The sequence below is a fragment of the Cannabis sativa genome, chromosome 6, assembly GCF_029168945.1.
Source record: "Cannabis sativa cultivar Pink pepper isolate KNU-18-1 chromosome 6, ASM2916894v1, whole genome shotgun sequence".
In the NCBI taxonomy this organism is placed as follows: Eukaryota; Viridiplantae; Streptophyta; class Magnoliopsida; order Rosales; family Cannabaceae; genus Cannabis; species Cannabis sativa.
In genome coordinates, this window is record NC_083606.1 from 62,052,491 (window position 1) to 62,067,978 (window position 15,488).

At 35.0% G+C, this 15,488-nt stretch overlaps 1 protein-coding gene across 1 annotated transcript; it reads left to right on the forward strand.

The window, feature by feature from the left end:
- Window positions 1–9,789: 9,789 nt before the first annotated feature.
- Window positions 9,790–10,640, forward strand: LOC133039329 (uncharacterized mitochondrial protein AtMg00810-like). Its single transcript, XM_061118195.1, has 2 exons — window positions 9,790–9,992; window positions 10,271–10,640. The coding sequence occupies exons 1-2, from the start codon at window positions 9,790–9,792 to the stop codon at window positions 10,638–10,640; spliced, it is 573 nt and encodes a 190-aa protein (XP_060974178.1).
- The last annotated feature ends 4,848 nt before the right edge of the window (window positions 10,641–15,488 follow it).

The window sequence follows — 15,488 nt, forward strand, 5'->3', positions numbered from 1 at the left end:
CCCCGTGTCGATCATGATCTCATATAAAACCATCCATAGATGTTGCCCATACTTTCTTTTTTATAAAGGTGCCCTAGGATATCATTAACATGTACTATGATGTATGTTTTGAGAAAATTCTTAATTATCCTAATCATTAGATCCATAACAACAGCGTGGATTAGTTCAAAAGACATCTAGAAATTCATGATAAGTACCTAGTACGAAAAGTAGTAGTTAAAATTCTTTCCCCTCAGATTCTCAACCAATGATAACCTGAGCAAGGGTCATTCATAAGGAAAATTATCTTTCCCTGAAACTGATTGAAGCATTCATATATAACTCCCTAACAGAGTGTATTTATTCTTGATTAATAACTTGCTTAATCCTCTATAGTTAACATTCATATAAAAAGATCTATCTTCCTTCTTAATAATTAACACTTGGGCTTCCTAAGGTGATATACTAGGTCAGGTAAATCCTAAGTTCATCATCCCCTAAAGTTGCCAATTTACTTTCTTAAGTCTTGTTGGAGCCATTATGTATGGTGCCTCAGAACCACCTCTACTCTAAATGCCAAACAACAACAAAAAAATATTTGTTGTGGTGATAAGTTAGGAAAATATATTCTGAGAATACATCCAAGAACTTTTCACCACTTTAATATCCATAGGCTGAATTGTCTCGGCCAGGTGGTATTTAATACCATCGCTACTAATTCTACGCATTCATCCCATGATGAGTCTTTATATTTTATCATCGTGGAAACTAGAGTCTAAAAACCCTCTGCCAATATCATAATAAAAAGAAAACATAACCTTCAGGTTAAAAAGTTAACATTTCTACTTACAATCCATACTAACGGCTTACTACAACGATAACCCCATTCTAAGTAACATCTTAAACTCTGATATACCCAAATCTATGAGACCAGAGTTCAACTTTCTATTCTCAACTCTAATCAACTGCCTAAGCCACCCTTTGGAGATAACTAATTTTTTGCCAAGTAATAGAGTTTCAAATCCCTATTTCATATTTATCTCAGGATCTATCCAATTTATTGATTACCCTTACTACCACATGTTAATGTGTAGTTTCAAAATCAATTATCGCAGAATTAAATAAAATAGTTGATAAGAAATTGACATGACCCCACTAAGGGACTATCTTCTACATTAGTTTGGGTCGTGACAAACTCTCAAACATGGAGGGGATTTGGCCTCTTGTTCTGGTTCCTTCTTCTGTAGCCGTGGACAATTTTTCTTGTAAAGTCCTACTTGGCCACAATAAAAATATTTCCAATGCTTACACTCTCCCAGATGATGCTTCTTGCATTGGAAGCACTCTGGATAAGTATAATAACTTCAATGGTTACTCTGATAGCCACTCTGTCCTTGTTTCCCCTAAAACTTCTTTCCCTGACTCGAACCCACTGATATAGATGCAACTTTTCTCTTCAGGTTAACCAAGGAACCAGTACCACTTCCTTCACGATTAGAAGCAAACGATACAGTATCCCTACCAACAACCAAAGTTCCTCAGGATTCCTGAACCAATTCTGTAGTGCATGTTGTTGGAGGAGTATTCATCTCATCTAGGTTTCCCAAAATAACTGAAGGTCCTTGCATCTTATATTTTCCACCAGACAGTTCTATTTGGTTACTAGCAATAAACTTTTCTGTTGGCAACTCTAGGATTTACGTAATCGGGACATGGGGTGAAGGCACAACAAGAGATCCATGTTGCCTCATCACCATAATCTCCTCCTCAAGTTGTTGAATCCTAGCCTCCATCTTCACGAACCTTGGCTCTTAATCTAACAGAGACTGAGGTGGATTTTAATAACCACCTCTGTAAGTTCTTCCTCGGCCAACTCGACCTTGGAAACTAAGGGGATCCCATTCTCGCCATCTGCACCGATCTAATCAAGCTTAGCCCAACTGCATGATTCTTGCCATATGTCCATTTTATAGGACAAACCTGTACATTTATGAGTTAGCTCGGTCAGGTAGTGATCGCAAATAAAATCTACCTATGTCTTACATGGGAACTTAATATGCTCCTATTTAGCTATAATCTACTAACCTATACCATGATTTTTAAATCATGCATAATAAATAAAACTGCTAAAACAAGTAAGAACTTACTAAACTATCAGTCAAGCTTATCTTTCATGATGATTTTACATATCTTGACGATCTTCAGAGAATAATTTAGCGACTCTATTACCAAAATTGTAACACCTTACTTAATTAGGCATGTTACCATATTTTCTAAGTATTGTGCACGCCTTTACTAATCAAAGAGTTCGTGAATATTTAAAACTTTCTCAAATAACTTAACTTTAATAAATAAACATAATAATTTAGATAATTTGGGATCCTATTTTAAAAGTTACATACGTTTACAAAATATTTATACTTTTAAAGTTGTCTTCTAGAGTTAATAAAGAAGAGCCTTAATTATCCAAAAGACCTTGAACACTCCAGATAACCATCTTGATATGTACAATCTTCATCCTTAGCTTTAGACTCACACTGGTTCAGTTCTAGCTCTTACCTACACATACACGTAATGATTGTGAGTCGACAGATTCAACAAGAAAAGCATAATCATAAACATAAACATATATCCAAATCGTAACCAGGCACCCATACACCTAATTACAATCTGATAATTGGGTGAGGAATATTCTGAACAAAGTATATGAGTAACTAGGAATCTAGCCTATACTCAGTACTCTAGTCGTACTGATGTGGTAGCAGTTAGTTCATACTATTTGATAGACTATATAGCATATATTTGTTGGCGTCTCTGTGCAACTCTATGTACACCTCACTAATACCCTGATATGCTAATCTAATGGATATTGATTTTCCTAATAAATATATTTGTATCTAGTGCAACTCTATGTACGCCTCATTGATACATTGATATGTTATTCTGATAGCAAGTAACATGCACACAAAACATGTATCCATATAGCAACTATTATACTAATCTTATCTTGATTTTGAATGCAAGTGTGTCGATCGACCTAGATAGAAAATTATGCTCTAAACGGAGGCCTTCTGTCACAATGTAAAATTGATAAGTACTTACTCTAGAAAACTTCTCTAGTGCTAAAAAAAACCTAGGTTTTTTCTACTAAACTATGTGGTGATCGACACCCTAAAATAAAATAAATAATTTTTCTCTAGTTTATATACCATATTGTGGAGCTCGTCATAAGCTTTAACATAGTATATAAAGCATCTAAATCAAACACCAGAGTGCAAAGCTTTGGCTAAAATACAAAAATCAACCTTTCCTAATACCGTTTAACCAGAATTTCAGTTGGTACAACCCTGAATGAACTGAAATTTCAATTGTCTAGGCAGAAAAACACAAAAATTTCCAATCTTCCAACCCCGATAACTTGGTCCAATCAATCCCAAATACTATCAAAATTTTGCGAATATCAACATGTCACATAAGGAACCTATTACATAGCTTAAACACAAAAATTATACTACGAATCAAAATTTTCCATTGTTGAGGAAGCTTTGAGTTCAATAACTCAAACTTACTCAACTCACACCACAACGACTATAAGACTCTCAATCAATACTTCAACACTCCAAAATCAATCTATAAAACAATCCTTTAACATTAAAAACACAAACAGAAGCTATATCAAATAATTGCATGCTTGAACTTGAACTTTAACTCCCAATACACAAGGAAAAGAAGTAATAGGCCTTACCTCTATTTGTACCACCACAATACTCTGAAATCAAGCTGAAAATTTAAAAATTTTGTGAAGAAAAGGGCTTGCTCTTGCTGGTTGCTTAGGGCTGAAGAGAGAGAGAGAGAGAGAGAGAGAGAGAGAGAGAGAGAGAGAGAGAGAGAGAGAGAGAGAGAGAGAGAGAGAGAGAGAGAGAGAGAGAGAGAGAGAGAGAGAGAGAGAGAGAGATAAAGGATGAGGAGACTTGATTTTCTTTATTTTTTTCTTAACTTAGTGAAATAAATGGATAACCTATAATATTTTTGATTTATTCAAATGTTAAAAATCAAAAAATAAACTTATCAAAATCTCACCATTTTCGCTAAAAGCCAAAACTAACTCTCTTAAGCAAAATTTCCAATTTACCCTTACTTAATGCTAAAACAACCTTAAGGCTTACGGGTAAAATGGTCAAATACCACAACTTTGCCTTAGCTCGATATGTTAAATATCAAATATACTTGTCACCCTACATGGAAGGTTCTAAACTATATCTGTGTGACTTTAATGGCCAAACCGTCATATTTTCCATCGTCACCGAGCAAAAAAATCATAAAAATTGTATATTTTATATTTAGCATAAATAATACTCTTAGAATTTAATGAAATCTCCGGAATCGAGAAATTATAACTCTAATGTCTATTTACTAAAAAAATGTGACCCACAAAATAAATATTCGTCTAAATCTATAGAATAAAGATAATTAATGATACTAATTCATATTTTAATCTTGCGGTCATTAGAAAAATAGGTTTTAAAAATCATTAGCAAAACACAACTTGTATTTTTAAAACTACAAAAACTGTTTTCTATTCTCATTTTTGAAGACCAAATTTTGAAAACAGAATACTATACCAAACACCCTAAGAGTGCAATTTCATATTTATAGTGGAATAATGATGAAATTAATAAATAAGATTTTTGAATTCATAAGATTTAATAAATAATATAATTTATTCAAGCTTAGTGTTATAGGTTCATTGTCCCCAAGTTGTCTCTATACCACACTATTAAGTGTATGTGTGTCACAAAATAAAAGAGGAAGGAGAATTTATTTTGTAATGTCAAGACAGTGGTATGTGCCTACTATTCGGGGTGTAGAATTCGTAGATGAATACTATTAGGTTTAATAAAACACTCAATAAATATATATATATCACATATATAAATATATTCCTAAAAGTGCTTTAATATATAGAAAATCCTAAATCAAAAATCTATAAAACCTTTGCTAAATTAAAGAAAAAAAAGATAAAAGATGAGCATAAGCACTAACTTGAAGTCATTGTTGGAGATTGCAAAGAAAGTTACGATCTTCCAAGAATACACTATTTTTCTAAAGTATTTTCTCTGACAGGAAAGAAGAGAATATAGAAACCCTAGTGTTTTATAAACTCATCTTAGAATGAGTTTTGGGTATTTATAATTTGGCCCCTCAACAAATTATAAATTAACTTATGGTATCTACACATTATTTCCATGATAATTAAATACCTTTTCGATACACATATCATAATTGGTCACTTAATTTTGTATCACACTTTATAATAGCATATACATTAGACATATGTGCCCACAATAGGATTTTAATCCAACAATCTCCCACTTGGGCAACATATGTCACTTGATAAATATATAACCTTATGAGCTTAAAATTTGTTATGATGTAAAGGTACTCGCAACAATCTCGTCCATCAACTATACCCATATAGGATCAAACAGTTTTCGTCATATCAATCATGACTAAACCCATCAATGGTCACATAGCCAAATAACATAGATCAATCATTGAAGTGTAGCAAGGAATTTACATGCAATGTGAACTAAACATGCCTATTTCCAACTGGTCCTCCATAAACCATAGTGAGGTCAGACTTGAAAATAACAAACAGAGTGAATAAATAGAAAAATTTATTTCAGATCAAAATATAACCACATACATAAATATCTTAAACAAACATAAAGCAAAGAAAATACAAACTCCTTCTAAATCATGATATCCTCAAGCAATACTACACACATATGAGCAGTATGCCCATAAAAGATCTTGGATATCTGTCCACTCTGCACTCTTTCTTTCACAACTAGGAACTTTATGTCAATATGCTTTAAGTTGGATGAGCTCCTATTGTTATGTCAATATGCTAATTTATTGTCACAAAATATCTTGCATGGTCTTTCTACATTATCCAAAATACGCAGCCTAGTGACAAATTTTCTTAGCCAGACTCCCTAATTTGATGCCTCATAACATGCAACGAATTCTGCTGCCGTAGTGGAAGAAGTTATAAGTGTCTGTTTAAGACTTGTCTAGGATATAGCTCCTCCAGCTAACAAAAAAATGTAGCATGATGTAGACCATCTACTGGAGAGAAAGTCCCTATATAATCAATGCATTGTTTCTAAGTATGGCCTTTTGCTACAAGACATGCCTTAAATCTCACCACATTACCATGCTCATCCTTCTTCGTCTTAAGTATCCATTTACAACCAATTGGTTTTACACCTTCTGGTAATGGGACAACTTCTCAAACTTTATTGTCTTGCATAGACTTATTCTGTTCATTCATGGCATCATTCCACTTTTGAGAGTTAGAACTTTTCATGGCCTGATACAAGTTACTTGAATCATCTTCCATCATTCTAATTTCATCCTAATGTTCTGGAAGAAATACAAAATAATCATCTGAAATAGCATTTCTTCTCTCTCTTGTAGACCTCCTTAATGGCTCTTATTCTTGAGGGTGTTGAATTTGTTCTTCAAGAACAATAACCTCATCTTGATTTGGGAGTTATTCAATATTGTCTTATTGAGGTTCCAGATTAATTTCTTGATCAATGACAGGTGTGGAAGCCTGAACATTTTCTAGAATGATAGTACGAACTAAGTTTGAATTCAACTCCTCCTCAAAAGAAATGTCCCTAACCTTATTTCTCCCCCCAAATTCAACATCCTCAAAAAATGTTGCATTTCCCATCTCAAAAATATTTATGACAGTGGGATCATAAAACTTATAGCCCCTAAATCGCTCAAAATAACCAATAAAGTAGCTGCTAACTTTTTTGGAGTGCAATTTATTTTCATGTGGCCTATAAGGCCTTGCCTCAGCTAGACATCCCCAAATGTGGAAATACTTTAGACTAGGCTTTCAAACTGTCCAAAGCTCATAAGGTGTCTTTACAATTGCTTTACTTGGTACTCTATTCAGAATGTAAGTTGCCTTCTTTAATGCTTCTCCCCAGAGGGACTAAGGTAAGGTAGAATGAGTGATCATGCTCCTTACCATATCATTAAGAGTCCTATTTTGTCTCTTAGCAACACCATTCATGCTAGGTTATCCTGCCATGGTGTATTGTGGGGCAATACCACATTCCTCTAGGAATTTAACAAATGGTCATGGACGTTGTTCACCTGAGCCATCATATCTACCATAGTACTCACCACCACGATCAAATTTGACGTTCTTAATCTTTTTGTTGAGTTGATTCTCAACTTCAGCTTTGTAAGCTTTGAACACGTCCATAGACTGAGATTTTTCATGAATAAGATATAGGTACCCATAACGTGAGTAATCGTCTATGAATGATATAAAATACTTGCCAAATTTAAAAGGTTAATACTCTTCGGTCTACAGTGGAACCGTCTAAATAATCAATTAGTTCTTCCTTTTCCTTCTTCTCTGAACCTGTAGCTTTGAATCATGTATAGCAAGTTTTTTGCAATGTTTTTATTGATTTTCCTTTTGCTTTGCGAATTTGTGTTTGGAGGTTTTGATCTTTTTACTTTGTATTGTTCTTGGGTATTAGGGACATTCTGTTCAGAGTTAGTTACAAAGTCGTTATTGGTAGTTACAGAGTAGTTGGATTGCTGTTAGTATGTTACTCTAGTTTATTTCCTTTCCTCTCTCTGCTACTATTGTCTATATAAATATGACCCTCTTGTATATTCTGAACACTTGAACAAAATAATCAAGACAATTGTTTTCTTTCTCTCTCTTTCTAGTCTTTTAGATTCTCTTTCTCTTTACTCTTTCTTCTTCCTCTTTCTTTGTTTCTCCATTGTGGTTTCTTTGGTGTTACAACTATGAATAGAAGGATTAACAATCCTAATATGGTACCAGAGCTTGAATTCCCCCCTAAGTGCTAAAATGCCCCTTCTTCTCAAGCTAATCTGATGCACACTTTGAGTCACAATGACACTAATTGGTACCCCAATTTTGGGGCCACCAATCATTGTACCCTAGATGCTCAAAATCTGGCTTCAATTTCCACTTATGAAGGGTCTAAACATCTGTTTGTTAGTGAAGGTACAGGTTTGTCTATCAAGCACATTGGTCATTATTTTCTCTCTAATTCATTTATTACTTCTCCTCTCATATTGAGCAATTTACTTCATGTTCCTACACTAACCAAAAATTTGTTTAGTGTGTCTAAATTCACTATGAATAACTATGTGTTCTTCAAATTTCATCATGATGTTTGTCTTGTCAAAGATCGGGTTCATCACAAGGTGCTGCTTACTGGGACATACCAGAATGGCCTGTATTCCTTTCATTCTTCACAACTAACTTGATGAACTCTTCCATTTCATCAACTGATTCCAACAGGTACTTTCTTTTACAGCATATGCCACCACAAACTCTCACTACTACTGCCTCAATTTCCTCTTCAAATACTGATTCTACACCTTTTCACACTACACATCATATGTTTGATTTTGATATTTGGCACAACAGGCTCTGTCATCCTTCTAAGAAGGTTGTAAAGTCTATGCTCCATGCTTGTAATGTTGAAAATGCAAATAAAAATTCCAATTCTCTGTGTTCAGCTTGTTGTTTAGGCAAAATCCATAAATTTCCATTCCCAAAAACCTCTCAAACAACATACACAGTGCCACTAGAATTGGTTATGGAACCCTCTTATATCCCCTCTATAAATGGCTATAAATATTACATTCACTTTTGTTGATGCATACTCTAGGTTTACATGGATTTACATGCCTAAAACCAAAGATGAGGCACTAAAAACATTCCAACATTTTAAAGCTCAATTTGAATTGCAACTTGGCACAAAAGTAAAGGTTTTTCAAATAGATTGGGGTGGGAGTATAGGTCATTTACGAATACACTAAAAGAAGCAGGAATAATCCGTAGACATCCATGTCCCACTACACATGAACAAAATAGATTAGATGAACGTAAACACAGACATATAGTTGAAAATGGTCTTACGTTGCTTGCCCAAGCTTCCATGCCTTTAAGGCTTTGGGATGAAGCTTTTAGGACAGCTGTGTACATCCATAATAAGCTGCCTACACCTGTCCTTAAACATAAATCACCTATTGAAACTCTTTTTAATATCTCACCAGATTACACTAGTTTCAAAACCTTTGGCTGCTCTTGTTATCCTAATATAAGACCTTACAATAAGCATAAGCTTCAGTTTAGATCCTCTCCTTTTACTTTTCTTGGATATAGTCTAAATCATAAAGGGTACAAATGCATGGATCAGTCTAGTAGAGTCTATATTTCTAGAGATGTTATATTTGATGAGTACACATTCCCTCATGCTTTACAAAACCATCCTCCCATCACTGTTGATGTCATGTCTTCTTTCTATCCATCAGCTTATACCTACTATTCAAGCACAAAGGCATCATCACTCATCTATTCCTAACTCTCATACTACTTGTAGCTCATCTTTACATGTGCAAGAACCTACTATTGTGCTTGATACACCTACAGTGCAATCTACTGCAACAACATTTATTTCTTTTATGCAGAAAATTATTCCTGCTGTCACTATAGATAACAGTGCTGTTCCACCTGCTGCTGCTATGAGCAACACTACTGTGAGTAAAATTCCTACTGAACCAACTATCACTGAGGTGTCCAATTGTAACATTCCTGCTACTGTTCCCATCAACTCTCACAAGATGCAGACTCATGCCAAGTCTGGCATCCGAAAGCTGAAAGCCTATCTTGTTTTTCAAGAACCTATTAGTGTCAAGCAAGCTCTCTAGAGTGAACATTAGAACCGTGCCATGTCTGATGAAATGGTGGCATTAAAGAAAATAAAACATGGACATGTGTTGTTCTACCAGAAGGAAGAGAGGAAATTGGTTGTATATGGGTTTATAGGAAGAAAGAGAATCTTGATGGAAGTACCTCCAAATTTAAAGCTCAGCTTGTTGCTAAGGGGTTCCATCAACAACCCAGTTTTTGCTTCACTGAAACTTTTAGTCCAGTAGTCAAATTGATTACTATTAGAGTTGTCATCTCTCTAGCTATATCAAGGGGCTGGCATATAAAATAAATAGATGTTAACAATGCATTTCTCAATGGTGATTTGCATGAGGAACTTTATATGCAATAACCCCCTGAGTTTGTTCTTCCCTCTGCCCCTCATTAGGTGTGCAAACTACACAAAGCCTTATATGGCCTCAAAAAAGCCCCTCGGGCTTGGTTTGACAAACTAAACACTAGTCTTCTTGCTCTTGGATTCTCCTCATCTAAATCGAACAGGTCTCTATTCATTTTCCACACATCTACATCTACTACTCTTATATTAGTATATGTTGATGACATTATTATCACTGGAAGTGACTCTAACCTCATCGCCAATATTGTCAACTCATTAAATTCTCAATTTTCCCTGAAGGATCTTGGGGACTTGAGCTATTTTCTAGGCATTGAAGTTAAAACCACTCCACAAGGGCTGCATTTATCCCAATCCAAGTACATTAGAGACCTTCTCATCAAATCCCAAATGGAGGATTCCAAACCACTTCCAACCCCCATGGTGAGTAGTTTAAAGCTATCAGCTCATGGCCATGAACCGTTTGACACCCCTAACTATATGGGTCGATTGTGGGTGTCCTACAATATCTGTTAATCACTCGGCCAGAGCTTGCCTACAGTGTTAATAAAGTTTGTCAGTTCATGAAAACCCCATTACAACCGCACTAGAAAGAAGTCAAATGGATCCTTCGTTATCTCAATGGAACAATAGAATATGGCCTAAACATACACAAGTCCTCCTCAATTGATCTTGTTGGATTTTGTGACACCGATTGGGCCTCTGACATTGATGACAGCCGCTCCACTTATGGTTTTTCCATTTTTCTAGGAGGAAATCTGATCACTTGGCAATGTAAAAAGCAACAAACTACAAGTCGATCAAGTACCGAAGCTGAATATCACAGCTTAGCCAATACTGTATCGAAACTCACTTGGTTGCACTCCCTCTTTACTGAGGTTTAGATACCTCAATCTCAGCCTCCAATTGTTTGGCGTGACAACTTGAGTACTGTGCTTCTTGTTGCCAATCCAGTTTTATATGGCCGCACCAAACATATTGAACTTGATCTTTACTTTGTTCGAGAAAAAGTCCTCTGTAAACAAGTTCAAATTAAGCATGCCCCTTACAATAGAACAACTTTCAGATGGCCTTACCAAGTCTATTCCTAGCCATAGCTTTCCATGTTTTCGTACCAAACTCATAATTGCAAGTCCTTCCAATTGTGAGTTTGCGGGGAGATATTAGGGACATTCTGTTCAGAGTTAGTTACAAAATCGTTAATGGTAGTTACAGAGTAGTTGGATCGCTGTTATTTTATTACTCTCGTTTATTTCATTTCCTCTCTTTGTTTCTATTGTATATAAATATAACCCTTTCGTGTACTCTGAACACTTGAACAAAACAATTAATACAATTGTTTTCTTTCTCTCTCTTTTTAGTCTTTTTGATTCTCTTTCTCTTTACTCTTTCTTCTTCCTCTTTCTCTCTCTATCTGTTTCTCCATTGTTGTTTTTTTTGTGTTAAAATCCTAATATTGGGTATTAATAAAATTATTATCTTACCCAAAAACAAAACTTAAACCTAAAACAAAATCAAAGTTCTGATCCTGAAACAATAAATAAATGGAAACTTACAAAAATACTAGAATTTTGGTTAAGTTTTACAAAAATACTGTAACACGGAAAAGTTTTCAAAAATACTGTGTTTTTATAAAACACCAGTAGAACACAAAACAAAACAACAGTAGAACAACTAAAAAATTCTAGTAGAACACCAGTGAAAACTTAACACAGTATACTGCATTATGAAACTTATAAAAAAATACAGTAAAAAAGTAAAAAATATCACCTGGTAGTATTTTTATAAAAAAATAGCAAAAGTTAGTCATACCATATAAATTTTCCTAAATAAATTAGGAAATAAAGTATACCAATGAGTAAAATTTGAGTAGTACGTGTTGCTGCAAATATATTTGAAAGAATAGAAAAATGGAACAAAAAACAATAAGAGTGTGATTCAAATTTGAAAAATGAATGTTAGTGTACTTATTTTCCAAGAAAAAACAAGGAGAATTAATTCATAAATTAACTACACATGCAGGACTTGTTCACTAAAAAACTTTAACTGAAATGATGACAGAGACTTGTTAGGATTTATAAAACACTTAAGAAATATATAAATCACAGATCTAAACATATTCCTAAAAGTGCTTTAATATAGAAAACCCTAAATCATAAATCTATAAAGCCTTTGCTAAATTAAGGAAGAAGAAGATGATAAAATATGAGCGGAAGCACTAACCTGAAGCCATTGTTGGAGATTGCAGAGAAGGTTTTGATCTTCCAAGAATAGACTATTTTCTAAAGTATTTTCTCTGATGGGGAAGAAGAGAATACAGAAACCTTAGTGTTTCTTGGGGACCACTACCTATTTATAGACTCATCTTAGAATGAGTTTTGGGTATTTATAATTTGGCCCCTCAACAAATTATAAATTAACTTATGGTATCTACACATTAATTCCATGATAATTTAATACCCTTTCGATACCCATAACATAATTGGTCACTTAATTTTGTATCACCCTTTATAATAGCATATACATTATCCATATGTGCCCACATAGGATTTTTAATCCAACAATCTCCCACTTGGGCAACATATGTTACCTGATAAATGTATAACCTTATGAGCTCAAAATTTGCTATTACGTAAAGGTATTCACAACAATCTCGTCCATCAACTATACCCATATAGGATCAAAGCGATTTTCGTCATATCAATCATGACTAAACCCATCAATGGTCACATATACAAATATAGCCAAATGACATAGATCAATCAAGGATGTGTAGCATGGAAATTACATGCAATGTGAATCGAACATGCCTATTTCCAACTGGTCCTCCTTAAACCAAAGTGAGGTCGGACTTTAACATAACAAAACAGTGAATAAACTGAAAACTTTATTTCTGATCAGAAAATAACCAAATACATAAATGTCTTAAACAAACATAAAGCAAAGAGAATACAAACTCCCACTAAATCATGATATCCTCAAATAATACTACACCCATATGAGCAGTGTGCTCATGAAAGACCTTGGGTGGTAATCCTTTTGTGAGCGGATCCGCTATCATGGAGTTTGTCCCAATAAGCTCTATGGAAATCTATCCACTCTGCACTCTTTCCTTCACAACTAGGAACTTTATGTCAATATGCTTTGACTTAGATGAGCTCCTATTGTTATTTGAATACAGCACTGCTGATTTATTGTCACAAAATATCTTAAGTGGTCTTTCAACATTCTCCAAAATACGCAGCCTAGTGACAAAGTTTCTCAGCCATATTCCTTGATTTGATGCCTCATAACACGCTACGAATTCAGCTGCCATAGTGGAAGAAGCTACAAGTGTCTGTTTGACACTTTTCCAGGATATAGCTCCTCCAGCTAACAAGAAAATGTAGCCTGATGTAGACCTTCTGCTATCTTGGCATCCAGGGAAATCAGAATCAGAATACCCTACAACCTCCAAATGATCTGATTTCCTGTATGTGAGCATGTAATCTTTTGTTCTCTGAAGATACCTCATAACCCTCTTGGCTGCTATCCAATGGTCCATACCAGGGTTGCTTAAATATCTGCCTAACATCCCCATAATGTACGCAATATGTAAAGCCTGCTTAGTTAATTTGGAAATTATCAGTTAATTATGATTATTTATGAAATTATTTATAGCTATTTAAATAATTTATTATACTGTTATTTATGGAATTCAGAAATGCATGGTTATGTTATTCAGTAGTTTTCATATTTTGCATTTCCGGTGCCCGGTATTTTGGAACTCGGCGTTTGGCTCAGTAGAAATCACAACTTAGCATGTTATTAGTTTGGGACGGGTTTTTAGACATTGGGAATGTCGGGAATGGCCGGGAATTTAGAATTTCCCAAAAATACCCCTTTAGTATGATTTATGTGGTTTTATGGTGGAGGGGCAAAATGGTCTTTTTGCCCCATTAGTGTTTTGTCTTTAGTGACTTTATTAATTGAAGATTAAATATTTATTTTAATGTTATTTGGCTGAAAGTGTTATATGCTAGGTGTCATTTGTTATTTTTCATTTTACAACAAAAAAAATACTAAGTAAAGAAAAGAAAGAAATTTTCAAAAAAACACTCCCATTCTCTCTCAATTTCGGCCAAGCTTTGGAGCAGCTTGGAGTTGGCTTTTTCCTTGAAGTTGTACTTGTGAATTCATCCCTCTTTAAGGTCCATTTCAAGCTAGGTTAGCTCTTGTAACTTCTCTTTATGTTTTGTTGAATTTTGATGAAAAGTTGGTGATGCATGCATGAATTCTTAGTTGTTGAAACTGCTGGGTTTTATGGTTAATTTCTGGGATGTATGTATGTTATTTTGAGGTGATTTAAGCTGTTAGAAATGCATGTAGGCTACCTTGTTTCAAGTTTGAATTTTCTAGCTCAAAAATGTAAATTTTGAAGAAATTGTTGGAAAACTGTTGCTGTATTGTTGTTAATGTTTTTGTTTGTTTTCAGAGTTTATTTTATGCTAGTTTAAGAGGATTTAAGCTAGTGGAATGCATGATTAGGTGGTTTTGCTCAAGTTTGAGTTTGGAACTCAAAGCTTGAGCTTTAATGGTAAATTTTGTATTTGTGGTTTCTGGGTAGGTTTGATGCCTTGGATATGTTATTTGGGATGTATGGAGTAGGTCTGGAAAGTTTGAATCAATTTGGGGTCGAATTGGTTGAGATATGAATTTTTGAAGTTCTGTCTGCGAGGAACCGGAATTCCGGTTGTGCATCCGGAATTCCGGATGGGCTTCGAAAATTCCCAGAACCGGAATTCCGGTTGGGCAACCCCGTCACGGTTGGGGAATTTTCAGAACCCGTGTTTTTCCTCGTTTTTATGTTTTAGGGGGTATTGCCATGCTTTTTATCGATAGGGAAACTTTTAGTTCCTAGTTTAAGTCCCCGAGAAGTGATTTAGCGTGTCACTTATAGCGTTGTGATTTTTATGGTTTAGGAGCCTGTAATCCGCCGCTCAGCTAAAAGTTCCAGTCAGGTTGACCGGCACACCCGAATTCGGAATCCAGGTAAGATTAGTATAACAGTATGCATATGTAGATTACATGTTTAGCGTGCATGTAGGAAGCCTGTTAGATTACATTAGTTATGTATATTGGCTTCGAACCATCCAACCCTGTCACGTCGGTACAGGCTGGAGTATGACCAGCAGCCGGAGTATGACCGGTTCGACCGATCAGGCTAACATTTGGTTTGTGGTTCTGTGCTATTGACCTATCCCGTCGGTACAGGCTGGAGTATGACTAGCAGCCAGAGTATGACCGGTTCGACCGATCAGGAGGATACTTGTCAATAGTACCGTCCCTGTGAACGTTCAAAACTCAGTACCATGTTGGACATGG